This window comes from Aptenodytes forsteri, unplaced genomic scaffold, assembly GCF_000699145.1.
Source record: "Aptenodytes forsteri isolate BGI_AS27 unplaced genomic scaffold, ASM69914v1 Scaffold65, whole genome shotgun sequence".
NCBI lineage: Eukaryota > Metazoa > Chordata > Aves > Sphenisciformes > Spheniscidae > Aptenodytes > Aptenodytes forsteri.
The window spans coordinates 4,473,767-4,490,956 of NW_008795127.1; the positions used below are offsets into that span (position 1 = coordinate 4,473,767).

Below are 17,190 nucleotides of genomic sequence, written 5' to 3' on the forward strand. Positions count from 1 at the left end.
AATTTATACATTACGTGACATAACGAATGCTACATTTTTGTACACAGATTTATATTCATAAAATACCTGCACCATAGCAGCAAGGTTTTGTAACTGCCTAAGTTTCTGTTTTGCAGCTATAAGCCTATTGATCTTCTGCTCAAACTCAGCGTCTCCAGCAGCATCACCCAGGCTGCTTCTGTGACTAGATATGGAATCTTCACTAACTCGATCTTCTTCCACTTCATCATCTTCACCTTGGGGTAGGTCGATATCTTTGTCATCCTCCCTATTATGACAGTCTGGAGGCAGGTAGAGGAGGAAACAAAACAGTACCAATGACACATTATTGAACTTCTGAAGTCTACTGTAATTACTGGACACTAGAAAAAGATCAGCTTAATGATTGAAAATTGAACAAAATTAAGCAAAATTGAACATTTTGCTCATCAAACAAGGTTCTCCCAAATTCTGTGCAGCTATCAGAATTGTTTGCACTAAGACTTAAAATTATAGAAGATTTTAGAACATACCTAGAGTAGAAGACATTTTTAGAGTCCTTATATTAGCAGCAGATCGGTTATTTATTTCACAGTCTGTATTAAGATGTATTCCATCTCTGTTATTAGTTCCACACTGTACATTTGAGTTGCTATTTATTTCACTCCAACTACCGATTCCTTGAGGGTTTCTAGGGTAAAATGCATTACTCATGTTAACTTTTTGAGAACTGGTATCAACGGAATTTTACTTCAGCCATTTTATTAACTGGCTTTTATGGGAATGTGTCCTGACCCTTTTAAAACAAACAAACAAAACCTCAACCCCATATAAAATCAGTCCAGACATTTGGAATTTCTTAATATCCATCTCTCCAATAGATTTTTTTTATTTTTTTAAGCAATCAGAAGCAGCTATGAATTATCGCCTGCTAGGTCTACAACAATCCAAGAGGCTTTCAAGGTATATGTCTATATTATAGAAGCTTTATATGATTCATAGCTAAATTAGTATTCATTTCTGCACAGTGAAGATCCTCGATGCACACAGTTGCCCTGTTAGACTATAGCTCCAAATGCCTCTCTAAACTGAAGTTTGTTTTCATTCCTATTCTCTAGTCTAGGCCTGTTAACCTTCTAGTGGAATTCCATACACATAATTCAGTGCTTAAACCCAAAGGAATTACAGATTTTGAAGTCTCTTATAGTGATTTTCTAAATTTCCAACCTAATCCACATTTGCTATACAACTAAGTTACCAAGCACAAGATTATTATTAATCATCTGTATAAGAAAGCTACTTCAAAATAAAAATTTTGGAAAGTTAATATAATCACAGAATTAATTTACTTCTGGTTGACTGAAATAATGTATTGCTTCAGGAAACCTGTAACAACCTAGCTACAAAGATTTAAGATGACAAAAAATATGACAACCTAATATTTGTAACAGGCTGTGGATCCTCACGTTCAGAATCACTTTCCGATTCTTCTGTTTCTTCCTCTTCTTTAGTGTTTTCGTTCACAGCATCTGTCATCATATCAGATGTTTGCTCATAGTAGTGAACTAACTCGCGTAACTCATTTAGCCTCTTACGAACTTCATTTAGCTTCCTGAGGAGAAAAAAAGAATATGCTGTGTTTTGTCATAGTAATCAAATCTATGTAGAGTTGAAAAAACTATATATAATTTATAGTTCTTAAAGTTTACTGCCATTTTCCTAGCTGTAAGAACCTTCTGCTTGAAGCTCTGACTCATTTAACTGTCTTGGACCATTTACTAAATGGTCTATAATACTAAATCAAGTAGATTAGAATATGAAATGGTTTCTTAACACAGAACTTATTAAAAAAGTAACACTCAAAATCACTAAAGCACATTATGAAAAAAATTAAAGAACTTTTACTGAAGCTTTTCTGTTGGATTTAGATTGTCCTCCTCTTCACTCTCATTCTGAGAAACTTGGGAATCAGGAGGATAGGGAGCAGATGCCAGGCTATTTGATTCGCCATTGACAACAGTTACTATGCCTACAGGACCAGAAGCAGCTGAAGTTGTACTTCTTTGATCAATACTCCTTTGAGGAGAACCTGAAGCAGGAAGAACTACAGAAAAGAAATAAAGCTCGTAAGAACAACTTGTAAAAAGCAACCTGCTTAACCGAATTATATTAAAATGTAACTACAGAAAATATTACCAACATACAAAACAGCAGTTAATAACTTTTCTTAGAAGAATAAAAGCTTTTGTCTTAAGTATCATGGCATGCAATGCCAATAGGCAGAGAGTAATAAGTAGCTTTGGTAAACAAGACTTCAGTCAGTTCCTTTTAGCTTTATCGAACTTCAGAAATGGAAGCTTTCATGCTGCGAATCTGCCCAAAGAGATATTTTAAGGGTTTATTTACGGCTGAATTGCTTTTTTTGAAATTTAACATTTCAACATGGTAAAAAGAAAAAATCCTATCGATATTTTTCCTCTGCTAAGCTCTTTTGTCCATATGCTGTAGAATGTAGATGTGAGATATGATGTTTGCTTTTTCCAGCTACATGAAATCATATCCAGGTACGTTCATACTATATGCATTAAGTACATGTAGAAAGACGGGGGTATAGTAATGTAACTATTAAATCAGTCTGCCTTTCTCCAGGAGCATGCTTCAAGTGCCTCATTTTTTTATGTAAACCAGAATACGCTGTGATCACCCCTCAGAAGTTTCCAGCTATAGGACAAACTTCACCAGCACAAAAGTATTTCTAGAAATAGAAAGTGATAGCAGCAAGTAGGCCCACATCAAGACTTTAAGAAGAAAAACCCATCTAAGGAACAGGCCAAAACTCTAGCCCATTCAGACAGTTAAGTATGGTCTATGGTATGGCCATATGATCAAAGTCCCTGCAAGTAGTGCATGAGGAAGTCTTTTGACAGCAGGCAAGCAAACCCCATAATGCCATATAGCTACTAACATCTGAAGTGCCAAGTACATAAATACAGACATACTGTGATAAAAATACAGAAAGTTCAAGTTCATGTGGTACACTCCACAAGTCAGATGTGTCACAGACAATCCTTGAAGAAAAAAATCCCATCATCACATCCTCACATTAGTCAACTTCGATGATGTTATAAACCAAAGTGATACTAGCAAAACCACTCATCATTACTTGCAGAGCTCTCCATTAAGCCAGAAACTTATACAGCATTAAAAACCGTTTACATAGTATTACCCCAGCACAGCTTTATCACCTGCATTTTCACTAAGTTGAAAGACCATGTTACAAACATGCACATTAAAAAACATTGTGTTCTTGAAAAGATACAATTCTGCCCATATTTACTTACAGGAGGAGTTATTTAGATGTTGGTCACGAAGCGTATGAAGTTCTCCTAACAGTTTGTCCATTTTTTGCTTTTTACCCTGCAACATTCGCATCTTGTTAAAAAGCTGCGCCTTCTCATCAGACAGGTGTTCAGTCATTGAAGAGTTTCTGCTTTGTGAAATCTCTCTGGTAAGTGAAAGACTTTCTGCTTGCCTTCTATTGTCTGGCACAGACTGTGTCTAAAAAGAGTAATTTCATTTTATTCAGAGTACCATGAAAAAAGCCAAATAAATTGTAAGAAACAAAAAGCCCTCTTATAGGCTTGCTAGGCTCAACACAAGAACAAAGAACATTATAAAGGGAAACTGATACTGAAAACACCCTCGTGATATCCCAATTATATATTGAGTTAATATATAATTATACTGCAATATAGAAACTACTTCTCTGGACTTTCATGGAAAACTGAGATAGAAAGAATAGATCAGTCACCTCACAGCTCTTAAGAGCACAAAGACGCTGAGCTTTCAAGTTTGGGGGAACCATAATTACTCCACTAGCAAATGCACACAAATAAGCAAGACAAACATTTAACTGCACTGTTCAAAAGAATAAGAAAAACGGACAATGGCAAAACTTATACAGTGCAATCCAAGGACTGACCTGAGAATCATGAAGTTGGTTGTGAAAGCGCTGAATTAAGTCATTCAATTCTTCGTTCAGTTCTGATGTAAGGCTTACTCCTGAAACACTACCTGTAGTCTCTGTTACAACTGGGCATACAGAAGAAGGAGGAAAAAATATAAATACTTTTCCACAGAGATGAAATAAAGGCTATTTGATGAAAATGTTTGGTTTAACAAGAACATCAATATACTGCACCTCTTAAAATACAGCAATTATTTTTAATGTTGTGTTCTTTCCACCAACTTTACTCTTGAAAGGTTACTTCCATTACAGAAATACTAACAAGCCAACTCACAGCTCCTTTGTGAAGAACCATACAAAAAGACTTCGTAAGTCTGTTCTGTGTTTTGCTAAAAAGGTCAGACCTTGAAAACAACAAAGTTGCTTTCCATCAACCCACCAAAGGGTTGATGGAAACACTTTGCTTGTTAGAAACAAAATTGTTATTAGTATAGCCAAACTAGGAACAGTGCATGTAATTTTACCTCCTTAAAATAATAAATTAATAGGACACCAAGCTTTCATCTTGGTATAAATTGTAATCTTTACAGCTGCAAACAGTGTCTTGGGGGTTTGTCCTTCAAAAAGCTTTATGAGAGGAATACATTAAAAAGAAAGCTTTTTCCCCTCCCTGAAAGCTCAAACAGTACTAAGCTATGGAACTGGCTGTTGAGAGATCCAAATAACTTTTTTTTTCCCCCCAAACATGAATCAACACTGAATCAATATGAAAGAAGAGAAAGCAGATTCCATGACAGGTCTACTGCTGTGGAGCAGATAGAAGAAAAGCAATTACTGAAAACCATTTAAGAAACAAGGAAACACCTTTTGAAGGCCATTATTTCTCTTGCTCCTGTGGTAGCTTTTGAAAAGCTCTTTTTTTTTTTTTACCTACCAACTTCTCTGCTTCTCTTCCTACACTAAAATCTAGAGTTTTCTTAACTAGTTCCACCTTCTTTCCTATAGTCTATCAAATCAAGGACAGGAGAAAAAGCAGAAAGAGAAGCTCAGAGCAAGGAACCTTAAAGGCAGACTTTTTGTAAAATGTAGGAACCAATGCTTATATTTCTACAAATTAAGCCATTTTAAATACAAAAACTAACTGTAATAAGAACTGCTATCCCATATACCCTCTAATCAAGCCTAACAGCAACTCTTATGGGGAAGAGTCATGGAACAGTAACACAGACTGAATCTGAACTTGCTCAGTGCAAAAATGTCATTCCCTACGGACTGCACACATAACTGTACCCCATTTCCAAAGAAAACTGAACAGGATTTAGGGAGGGGTGGGGGGCAGGATGAGTTTCCAACAATGAAATGATAATTCACATGTCATCAGTGCACAAATCAAGGACGTATCTCCCTTTTAAGATTGAACTCTTGAGAAAACAACTCTGCTGACAACCTTTAAGCAGATATCAAAAAGAAGTCTCTGTCCCAAAGATAATTTTTGAAAACTTGGGAATATACGAAAACTATTTAGAAGAATGCTTTTAAACTGAAGGTTATAACATAATGGTGGTGCTCTATTCATAACCATGCCCCCAGTTTACATGCCATAGAATTTCAGAGTTCTAGTTTCATATTTACTTATGTAACTGCTTTAGCAACTTCCTCCTTTCTTTTTTTGGATAAACCATTAGTTTACCAATGGCTATTAAACTGTCAAGCAACCAGCCCACCCCCCCAAAAATCCCATGAAAAAGCAAACAAAAACTCAAACTACCAACCGCCTATAGCCAGAAGGATGACCACAAACCCCCCCCTGCCTATAGCCAGAAGGATGCAGAAAGGGAGAGAACACTCTGTATGCCCCCCTCCAACTCTTTCCTTCAAAGGCCTGGTACAATGATGGAGATGAGAGGCAGACTCCTAATTTGACATGGTAGTCCAATTCTTAGGAGAAAACCCCACACTTTTAGGATTGTACAAGTAAACTACAGAAATCAGCTGTGTGGTTTTTAACTGACACATCTTTTTACAATGTTACACTGTCAACTCTTTTCAGAAATAGAAGCCTTGCAGTCAAATTTTTAAAAAGTGCATTATAAAAAAAAAATTTTAATGTGTATTCCGTAATTCCAGCTTTAATCATTCAAACAGCATGCTAACATGCTATCAAAGATACCATCACTGCACATACCAGAATCATCCATGACAGCAATTGCTTGCTCTGCTTTATGCTGCAAAGCAAGAAGAGCTGCCTGTCTTCCTTGAAGAGCCTTCAATTGCTCCTGCTGTTGTAGCATCCTTTTCAATAAATCATGCTGCTTCTTCAAGTTCTCCAACTCCTCTTTAGCTTCCTGTTGAGGATCTCTGGCCTGCAAGATATGGAAGAACATTACCATAATCATGACTATTTATTTGTTGAGTACTAGTGACAGAAGTGTCAAAACAAGCAGGACTTTAATAGAATCAAACAGCCTGGTTAGTGTAAAACGGTGAAAATGAAACAGCTTCACCTTTCCGGTAGTCCTTTTCAGCCTAAAAATTTTAGGCATCCAGTAGGGAGAAGCCTGTACCACCAAGACATGCTTACCACTCCTGGGGGTTAAGTTTTCTTTAGAAATCCGGTCAGCCACCCTAACACGTCCCAAAGACTAACCCAAGCATCCCTCTGTCTTTTGAATCATAAAGGAGGGCATTAAGCTATAAGACTGGTAAAGCTAAGCAAGGTAAGGCATAGTATCGTGGAACTACACATAATACAAGATCTAGATTGATTTACTGGCCTAAAATATCTAAATTTTCAGCAGAATGTTTTGGGCAGTTATTCTCTAACCTGTAATGTGTTTAGTTTGCTGTATTTATGCCATAGATACTAGAATAGACCAGATTTAGGTAAACCGATTTCAAAATAAAAACATGCACAGAACCCCCTCTATACCATGTTTTCAAACACGTGGAAATAGATCTGAAGGAATGAAAGCATGCTGGGCAGTTAAAATACATTAAAACTAAGTTATTTTCTTCATTCTATCCTAATTAAAAGCTGGAGATTTGCCTCAAAACTTTTATTCAAGGATTGTCAGCAAATTAAGTATTTTAATGAGACATCCACAGTTAAGATCCTGATCCTGTTTGAAGTTGGATTATTGCACTATGCAGATGAAACCATGGAAAAATTTGCCTCCTTTTTGTTAGGAGTTGACAAGTATTTAAAAAGAACATTACTAACTTAAAAGTATCATCATCTCTCCACAGAGTGCTGAGTTCCTGTAGTACAAAATTCTCTCAATCCAAAAATTCCGCACCAAATGTCAGAATAGAAGCAGGCATCTTATTAACCAGTTCTGGGTGCCCAGGAATGCTCAACTTTCCAGCAGAGAAAGGAGAACACATCCAGAATTCTAAACTTCTCAAAGAAGTGTCACTAAAACATGTACTGGAACTGACACCGATCATTCCTGTTAAATTTTCATCTTGTATATAAAAAGGAGAGTAGAGGCAAAATAAGAGTACACAATGAAATCAACACAGGAAGGAACGAGGGGAAGAAAGGGAAAAAGGGGATGCGTCTCAGTCTCGCTCAGCTATTAAATAATCCAAGCTTTATCTAAAGTACCAGATTTGCTTGAGTTCATTAAAACCACCTAACAAATTTGTCAAGCTTAGTTCTACATTTAGGCTAAGCTTGACAAGACATTTAAGCCTTTTATTTTATGGAAAAAAAAAATCCAACTTAGACTTTTTTTTTTTTAAATCAGAGTAAGAGACAAAGCTGTAGAAAAGCTGGTAACAGAAAACAAAAGACGTTTTAGACTCCAAGCCCCTTAGTATTCCCCCTTCCAATCAAATATTTATATAAACAGCTATACAAAAACATCTGTGGAACAAGTTAAGGCTACTATTCTCTAATCTATTTTCTCTGTATAGTACTAGCTTAGATTTGCATTGGCAGACTATTGGTGTAAACATGACAAGTGTCTGAAAGTCACATTTACAATATGTTTTCCCAGAAAGAGAACAGCAAAACTGGAAGGATCACCTACATAAAATCAGAACACCTGCTGTACAGCATTACATGTAGTACTTTCTCTGTCAATGTTGACACTTCAGAAGAGAAAGTTGTCAAACATCTCTAAAGAAAAAAAACTCTAGGCAGAGAAGATTCATTCAATGAAAAGACAGCTGGATACAGATAAGCAGGCCAAATGGGAATATTCACTGTAAGTAACAAATACATCTGAAGCAGTTAACAGGAGGGAGAAAAATAAATAAAGATCAGCATTTATAAACCCTATTTGAGGCTAAAATAATATTTTGAAGTGTACCTTTGAAGGCAATCCATGTTCTTGGCTATTAATCCTACAAGGCCAGATTTCCCTGGCATTCACAGCAGCTCTGTCACTTTTCCCTTTAGGGCTTGCTGTAACATCAATGTCTGTAACCTGTTCTTGTGAAGCTGAATTCCCTAGTTTGTCCTCAATGCGGGGCCGAATGCTCAAACTAAAAGATACCTCCTTTATTAAATAGTTTAGTATGTTAGATTTTGAACACGTGCTCCAACTTAGCATGCATTTTTAAGTTACAAACCTACCCACTTGTATCTTGTCAAATAATGAAAACTACTATAAAACAAAATCTACTACAGAGCAAAGACATTTTTAGTCATTCTTAGAATTTTCATAACAATAAGGCTCCATATAGCAATCAACCTTGTAAGAATAGAAGTATTCATTCTGCATGTAATATATTCAAGCTGCATGTAAAGAGAAATTAGATGCAAAATGAAGAGCCAAACATAAAACTAAAACCCATTTTGCAAAGATGAAGAAAAAAGCAAGTTTACATGCATACTTCTTAAAAACCGTACTGCTCTTCCGCATTTTCCAATTTTTTTTAAGTTTAAAGTACATCTTCCATGTCTATCACTTTATTTCTTTACAGGGACAGAAAGAGTTCTTACAAAGCTAAAAATAAAACATTAAGAAGTTTTTGTGATTAACTGCTGTTTTACTTCTAAGCATGTAAATTCTCCTCATCTGTAGAACATTCAGAGTAGTAACTGGCTAAAAGAATACCAGCTCTCTAGTACTTTTCCTCAGTATAGTAGTATTGGAAGATGTAAAATGTAAGTTGTTATTAAAATGCTTTTGTATCTACTACAAGAATTGTTTACCACATTAATATAAAGGCTTTTATGAATAGAAAGGAAGATTGTCTGTATATCTCAGAACTAAATTCAGAACACATTTTCTAAAAGGTGCTCATCTCTCCAAAAAAGGCGAGAAACTTGTGTTACGTCAATACTTCATTATTAGAAAGATGCTTGGGCCACGGCCCACTAATGACTCATTTCCAACCCTCTCCTCACCCAACGCCAGCAAGTTTTCCCCACTAACAGAAACATAGATGAAAAATTGTATAGAAAACTATTCCTTCCTACATCAATCCAGTGCATGCTCTGCCAAAGTAAACTTCTAACTCTTCATTCTACTTTGAAGAAAGACTAAATATTTTAAAAAACTAATCAAGATACATTGTTGTTGTAAAAGAACCATTAATTCCCCCCCCCCACATTAAAAAAAAAAATTTAAAAAATATCCATACATGCATGAACAACTCCTGAACAGAGTGTTTGGAGATTTACTATTTTTTAATTGAACTGCAGATTATGACACTATCACAACAATCATGACAAAAACAAAACAGTCTTCATTTCTAGCACCTTAATTACTAAAAGGCAGCTTACCGTGGTATCTGAAGCCTCAGACTGCACATCAATGTTTAGCGATGTGCTCTCACCTACAGAACCAGATCCCACAGCTGAATCTATAGTCCGAACATCATCCTCCTCATTTTCTCTAGCCTGAAATATTTCATTGGCATAAATCAAAAGCTATATAAGGGGGCAGTAAAAATGAATTATGGAAGCTACTTATCAAAACCAACACCCCCAGTAGCACGATCAAAACATCAATGATCAACTCCTAAAAAAGCTTACAGTGCAGAAACAAATATATTATGTTCTCAAACTTACAAGCATCTTTTGCAAAAATTTCAGATAGGATTTCTCCTGCTCTTTAAGGTGATCTATAAGGTGTGATAAACGCTCAACATTGGCCGATCTTTCATTTTTCTCTACAAGATCATCCCGCATGGAGCTGGCCTTAGCAATATAGTCGCGAATTTGAACTAGTCTGCTCACAATCTGTAAAGACACTGAAATTACTGAAAGCATTCAGCTACAGCTTTAACGTATTTAATGCACAAGACATGGTGATAGCAACAGCAGAGTAGTAATTAAAGGGGTGACATACTAGTACTTTCAATGCTATAAGTACACTTCTGCAAGTGGTTAAAAGTCAACAGCTTTTATAAGGATAGATTTATGCATGCGTGAAGTTGCAAGGCTGAAGCACGGGGCTTCTGTCAACATCGGCTAAAACAGAATGAGCTCATTAACATATGAAAATATTAAACTGTGAGAGTATTTTCTGGAACTGTGTAAGAGAGAACCACTCTCTAAGATGAAAATTAATACTGCTTCTGTTACCAATAAGCAGATTCCTAAAGAACAATACCTAAAGAACCAAGATTAAGCTTGGTTTCACATTTTCCTCAAGTTGCCTTTTAAATCAGTGGGAAGATAAGCACTTCCAATAGATTTAACAGTTACACTTTTCGGAAATTTAGAAAGACGCACTGAAAAGTAACAAGGTAATTACAACCTTTCTAAGAGTCAATATTCTGTAGACTTTATAGGCTATGTAAATACCTGGCTACTATCCAAAGCTAGTTCTCCCCTTCCATCTTCTTGAGCAGAGACTTGACAATTTTGCAAGAAATCCTTGCTTAGAGCAGCTCCAAACAACTCTTTACATTGCACTGATACCCCACTTTCCTTTTTTTGGGAACCTGAGGCAGGATCTTTGCTTTTGTTAGTGTTTATCTGCAGTGACAGGAAGTTGAATGGTTTTTTGTTTTCATTAAGTTGACGTTTGTTGTTAGCAGCCGTTGCCCTGCCTTGAGAATCACTTCCAATGCTTCTCTAAAAACAAACAAACAAACAAAAGAACAATTGCTTTATTTTTTTCCTCCAATATATTCTCAACACTGATTAGTTTCACTGCTTGGATTACCAGTTCTGCAGTATTATTAGACTGATCTTAAAGTTACTTTATTAGTCACTTACTAGCCAAAAGCTAAAGACAGCACCAGTGATTTCTGCCATATCATTTTCAGAAAGCAAGCCCACCCTCCCAGAACAGCTGAGAAGCAAAAGGGTTCTGCAGTTCCCCAGAGCTTAGTTCCTCATCCTTGCTGTGGCCTCCACCTTACTATAGTGAAAGGCATCCTACTTCCTCAGGTACATTTGAGAGAATAACAACAATAAAAAAGCAACATATTGACTTGCAGAATATGATACCTCATAACTTCAGCTTTTCTTTAGAACCTTCTGAATAGCAACTTGTTGCCGTAACACACATTTGGGGAGGAAGTTATGCCCAGTCTTTATATTCTAAGTCAAAGCAATGAATCGCATTTGAAAGAATCTTCACAACCCAAACAAGTTAACAACAAACTTTGGCAAAGATTAACAAGCCTCTATTCTGAAACTGTTAGCACAAATTAATGCATTGTTTTGGACAAGGGAAGGATGAATGTGTCATATTCCCAAAGAAGCAGTTATGGCTCAAGAATTCGTGCCATACATTTCTCTACACTCTACTGAGGAGCAGTTTTTAATGCTACTCTTCTGCTTAATCCAGAAGGATTAACAATGTTCAGAATCACAAACTGGCACTTCAAGAACAGACTTTCAAAATAAGGTAACAGGTATTTTCAAGTGGCAGACAAGTATGATGAGTAAGAAATACTGACTTGAAGACACAGGAATTTGTTCATGACTGAGAGGAAGAAAGTGAAGACAGTTAGCATACTCTCAAGCATAGGAAAGCCATGGTCCTGAACTTCCCATAATTTTCTCCATTTCAAAATGAGAATTTTGATTTGGCTCCCATGGTACCTATAAGCTTTTTTTTTTTTTACCTTAATTACTTATGAAAACTTTCTTTATTTATCTGCCAAATTATTAAGAGATAGCTGAATAAATTTTGTAGTCACATTTATAGTGGGAGCTAGTATTCACACAAACCTGATCCAGATCACTGAAGTTTATTCTTTGTTTAAGCTTTTCCAGTTCAGCCTGCTCTGGAACAGACATCTGGGTCATATATCGAGCATGAGGAAAACTATGAGGAGTTCTGGTCTTCCGTCGTCCCATTCCAGGTGAGGATTCTGGAGATATATCATTAGTAAGCCTCGTTTCAGCTTCCCCACCAACCTTTTTCTTGTTTTTTTCTGAAGATCTGTTTGCTTTCTTCTGTTGACTTCCCCAGTCCTTAAGGGGAAGGAGAGGGAAGAAAAAGGTCATATTTATTATCCACACAGATAAAAAGTAAATGTTTGAATTGAGTGAAAGAGAGTTTACTTCCATTTTATAAGTAAAAATGAAAAGCAGTATCAAAATATACACTAAGTTTTCTAGAGTAAATGTCATATTACATAATATAATTTTCTCCACTGCATAAATTAAAAATAGCTTGTCAGGAAATTTCTAAATCATTTCATCCTACAATGCATTAAATTAATTTCAAATGAAGCTAAAATTGTATTTTTCTTCTTTGCTGAAGACTCTTCAGCAGTTTAGAACCTTTAAAATTAGAGTTTTCACTTTCATGACACCTACAACGCTTTTGCGTCTAGCTACTTTATTCACCCAAAGCACTTCCCATAAATACATCTACAGACTTCACAACCTCTGAAATACACTCATTGCTTGCTTACATCTACCTCAATTATTTTTATTGTTTTTGCTGATACTTACCTGTAAAGCTGTACTGACAAGGCTTAGGGGTTTGCATTGTTACCTGTCACTAACAGAATCTACCTGGTAATTTTAACGTACAGCATAAAATGGCAACTGAAAGATAAGACTAGTTATACCGTGTTGTTCAGCCGGTCATCAAGGCTCTCATTGCTCCAGCTAGGCAAGTCCTGATCATTCATGCCTTCTTCAAAGGGACCACCTCCTGTTGCCATGACAAGCAATCAATAAAAAAATCTAAAAGAAATAGTTGAAAGAAATGTGCTGTATTAAAATCAGTTTATGTAGAATATTTTAAAGATTCATAACCTGAGATGACAACTACATATTAGTTATAAAATGCAAACACAAGGCTATTTAGGAGACCAAAACCCCTGTTTACTAAACCGTGTTACTACAAATGTAGGGGTGAGAACACCACAGGTACTGGCATTAAAAATTGAACAAGAAGTAGTTGTGGGTTTGGGTCTTTTTTTTTGGGGTCTTTTTTTTTTTTTAAATCCTTGCTCTTAGAAAGTAAAGAATTTTTTTTTTTTTTGAGGCTCCCAATTTTCTTCACTTTAAAACACACTATACAGTGCTTGGAAAGACTGCTTTGTGATTCATAAAGCCTGCACTTTCAGGTCCAGGGTGGCGTCTATTTGATACAATAAGTGACTTTGGAGACCTAGTGTGTCAAACTTTCACATTTATTTCAATACTAAGATGTTGACAGCAGAGCACTGGAGGGGGTACTTGATACAATACATGGAAAATAGACATCAATAAAAGGATTTTTACTTTCTTTACTACAGGTTAAGTTATTTAAGCAGTGAATGCTGTACAACTCACATTATAGTTTCTAGCAAAACCAAACAAAATAATTTGGGTTTCCTAGAGCTTTGCTGCTCTCTAATAGTGTCATTCTGTGCAGTATAAAGCAATCTATATGTTAAAACTTTTCATTTTCACTTCTAGTTTGATATTCGTAATAAAAAAGTTGTTAAAGCTGAAAGATCAGAAACAAAGTGTTCCTTTATAGCAGTAAAATTAGATTAGCCTGTTCAAAAAGGTGAAGAATATCTAACTGTATATACTCTCAGGCTGCAATAAAAACTGTGTAGCCTAAGTGCTGCTGGCACAGTTCCACTGCACAAAGCTACAAACTTTTTCTTTATAACAGCTAGGAAGTTCCGTTACTTATTTAGAAGAAAAAGAGTCTTCCAGAGAATTACTTTTTCCAACTAGTTTTAACCGCTATGTTAGGACACGATCCTAGCTTTATCTTTAACTGAAAAAAATCAAAAAGGACCATTTATTTCTAAACATTTTACTGCTATCTATCTACTATTATAATTTTCACCCAAGATTTCACAGAGTGCAGGTGAAGAAATCACCTAAAACTCAAGATTAAGAAGGATGTAAGAAGTAGTTGTTTGGTTTTTTAAATAATCAGTTCCAGAAAAAAAATTATTAATCCTGAACTAAGTTTAAAAGTTGTACTAGTACACCTATCTTGCTTAGGTATGGTACTCAATCAGAATCACACAGTACAGCCCTCTCAGTAAGTGCACTTGCACAAAGCAGTATTTTCATGCAAACACAACCTATTACTATTCCATTAAGGAAATGGGATCTACCAGGTATGCTCATTATACCATAACCACATCTCCACTTGGCAGTGTACCAACCTAAGTCACGCTAACACAGTGTCATGGTTTAACCCCAGCCAGCAACTAAGCACCACACAGCCACTCGCTCACCCGCTCCCCCTCCCCCAGTGGGATGGGGGAGAGAATCAGAAGAGTAAAAGCGAGAAAACTCACGGGTTGAGATAAAGACAGTTTAATAAGTAAAGCAAAAGCTGCACATGCAAGTAAAGCAAAACAAGGAATTCATTCACTACTTCCCATCGGCAGGCAGGTGTTCAGCCATCCCCAGGAAAGCAGGGCTCCACCACGCATAATGGTTACTTGGGAAGACAAACGCCACCACTCCGAATGTCCCTCCCCTTCCTTCTTTCCCCAGCTTTACATGCTGAGCATGACATCATATGGTATGGAATATCCCTTTGGTCAGTTGGGGTCAGCTGTCCCGGCTGTGTCCCGTCCCAGCTTCTTGTGCACCCCCAGCCTACTCGCTGGTGGGGTGGTGTGAGAAGCAGAAAAGGCCTTGACTCTGTGCAAGCACTGCTCAGCAGTAACTAAAACATCCCTGTGTTATCAACGCTCTTTCCAGCACAAGTCCAAAACAGCCCCATATTAGCTCCTATGAAGAAAATGAACTCTACCCCAGCCAAAACCAGCACACATAGTTAGGAGTAATTAAACTTCTGCATCTCACAATCAGACTCATAACACACGTATAATTAGGTGCCTGCTACTTTGGGAACTGGCAGATTTGTGCCCTACTGTCCTTGCACATTCATACTCCCTTCGTTGTCCCAACAGAAGTGTCCACTAGGCCATGCAATCAGAGGGTACCATGTAAAAACTAGCTAGCCAACAAACAAAAACGAAATTAAAAAAACACGAGCTCTCAACTGGATAAGCTCTCTGATCTGGCTAACCTTATGACTATATAAGAACTATCTGTAGGCTCAAGGAAGGCAAATAAAAGCCATGTCATCAGGAGGAGCGAAACTCAGGCAGATCAACTGTAAAATGACACCTTCTGTGCAACTTTCACCCAGGTGAACTGTCAGATTTATTTAGAAAATAAGAACACAATGCCCCTTCACATTTCCCTTGTTTTCATGCAGAAGCACAAGCATCCTATGAAAAATTGACAGGGAAGCTCTTGTGCCAACTCAAGGTAAATTTGACAAGCATTCAAAACAAATGCATAGTTATCAGTTTAGCTTATTTTAGAAAACAGCTATGTTTTGTAAGAACTTTCTTCCGTTACAGATAAACCGTTCAGCTTTGTAGATGTGCAAGACCAACATTTCAACTGGCACTCTATCCTGACCTATGCCACTAAGCATAATGAGTTCATCTTTACAAGATTAGAGGCCATTTGGGTTTACAGTCCAATTCAGTAAGGTGTTTCACCAGCATGTTATATAATTCTACTAAAACTGTAGCAAAACAAGTTTTTCCCTACCTTCCACTGTAAAAACAAGAAGTGGCAGCATTCATCTTTACATAATACAGATAACTATTCACATTTATTTCATTTAAAATTTTCACAAACGCTATCTTCAACTATCTTTTCCGTAGGAGTCTCTGATTACCTCTGAAGTAAATTCACTGACATAGATGGAACATTCTGAATAATATTCTCAAACAAGGACAGTAAGCATACACCTATGCACCCTAATAAATACAGCTCAAAAATAACAATATCCTGATTACTTCCAGCAAGCGGATTTTAAAGTGTTCTAACAGACCTGTGCCCTTCCCAGAGAGCAAGTTTCTAAACATTCATGCTATAGTCTTTGGTATTTCCAAATGAGTTATATTCAAGTGAGCTTAAGATCACAGAGCTATGGTGATATTTTATCCCTTCAACTCAGTTAAAAAACACAAAGAGGTTCAGCCAGCTTTTTTCTTAGAGGTGAAACTCTCCCATTAGAAGCTGTGTTTTTCACTTCCCCACACACACTTCACGAATTTGTATTTTTTTTCTTGCTCTTCATTTTACTAGCTATTTCCAGAAGAAATCCTCTTATAAAAGCTGTGGTATCCTCCCGTTATGCTATTTCTGCATCCAGCAACCCATTACCAATCTCAGCTTCTTGCACATTATAGAATCTGTATAAAAGCTCTATTTGAGCATGTACATACTGCCTTACAACATTTACTAGGGACTTGAAAGAAAAAAAAAAAAAGACTTTCAAGTATATTTTCTACAGAAATAACTTGATACATGTTTTGACTATAATCTTACATGTTAAGATTGTAGTCAAAACATATTTTGTACATGTAACAGCAATGTGCAAATTGCTCAGAAGTATCACTACAAAACATGCTAACAAACCAAAGACACATATTTTAAAAGGCTTTTTTATCTACAGCGGAGTTGTTTTTGACTTTTTTTTTCCTACAGCATTCATCTGAACTGCAAGAGCTCTGAAAAGCACTTAATCCTGCACATAGAAAGTTTTGAAAATTAAAAATCAAATGAAAAACAAAAAGTTGTAAAAAGCCATCATAGCGCCGTAAAGACTGAAAATGGGATCGAAGATTTCTTTAAGTTTAGCTTTTTAAGACACGTGCTCCTCACTGAGCATTAATTTAGCATTAACTCATTAAATGCCTACAGAGTAGTGCCAACCATACAACATCATCAAACAGGAGCAGACAACGAGGCAAGTCTTCTCTTGTCGCACCGGACAGCCCTCACACTAGCAATGCGCTAGAACTGCAAACCCAAACAGCCGGACCAA

At 36.5% G+C, this 17,190-nt stretch overlaps 1 protein-coding gene across 4 annotated transcripts in view; it reads right to left on the minus strand.

The window, feature by feature from the left end:
- Positions 1 to 17,190, minus strand: part of PCM1 (pericentriolar material 1) — a 46,291-nt gene that overhangs the window by 28,167 nt on the left and 934 nt on the right. For 2 of the 4 annotated variants that reach the window (XM_009277391.2, XM_019471568.1), the window contains exons 2-11: positions 12,941 to 13,058; positions 12,090 to 12,335; positions 10,710 to 10,982; positions 6,132 to 6,309; positions 3,962 to 4,071; positions 3,321 to 3,537; positions 1,885 to 2,083; positions 1,415 to 1,591; positions 513 to 670; positions 67 to 281 (exon numbers count right to left, since the gene is read on the minus strand). In XM_009277391.2, the coding sequence (XP_009275666.1) occupies positions 67 to 281; positions 513 to 670; positions 1,415 to 1,591; positions 1,885 to 2,083; positions 3,321 to 3,537; positions 3,962 to 4,071; positions 6,132 to 6,309; positions 10,710 to 10,982; positions 12,090 to 12,335; positions 12,941 to 13,036 (1,869 nt within the window). In that variant the 5' untranslated portion in view covers positions 13,037 to 13,058. Of the gene's footprint in view, positions 1 to 66; positions 282 to 512; positions 671 to 1,414; positions 1,592 to 1,884; positions 2,084 to 3,320; positions 3,538 to 3,961; positions 4,072 to 6,131; positions 6,310 to 9,683; positions 9,801 to 9,971; positions 10,143 to 10,709; positions 10,983 to 12,089; positions 12,336 to 12,940; positions 13,059 to 17,190 lie in introns of those variants that run through there. The other 2 variants (XM_009277389.2, XM_019471567.1) reach the window with 2 other exon arrangements.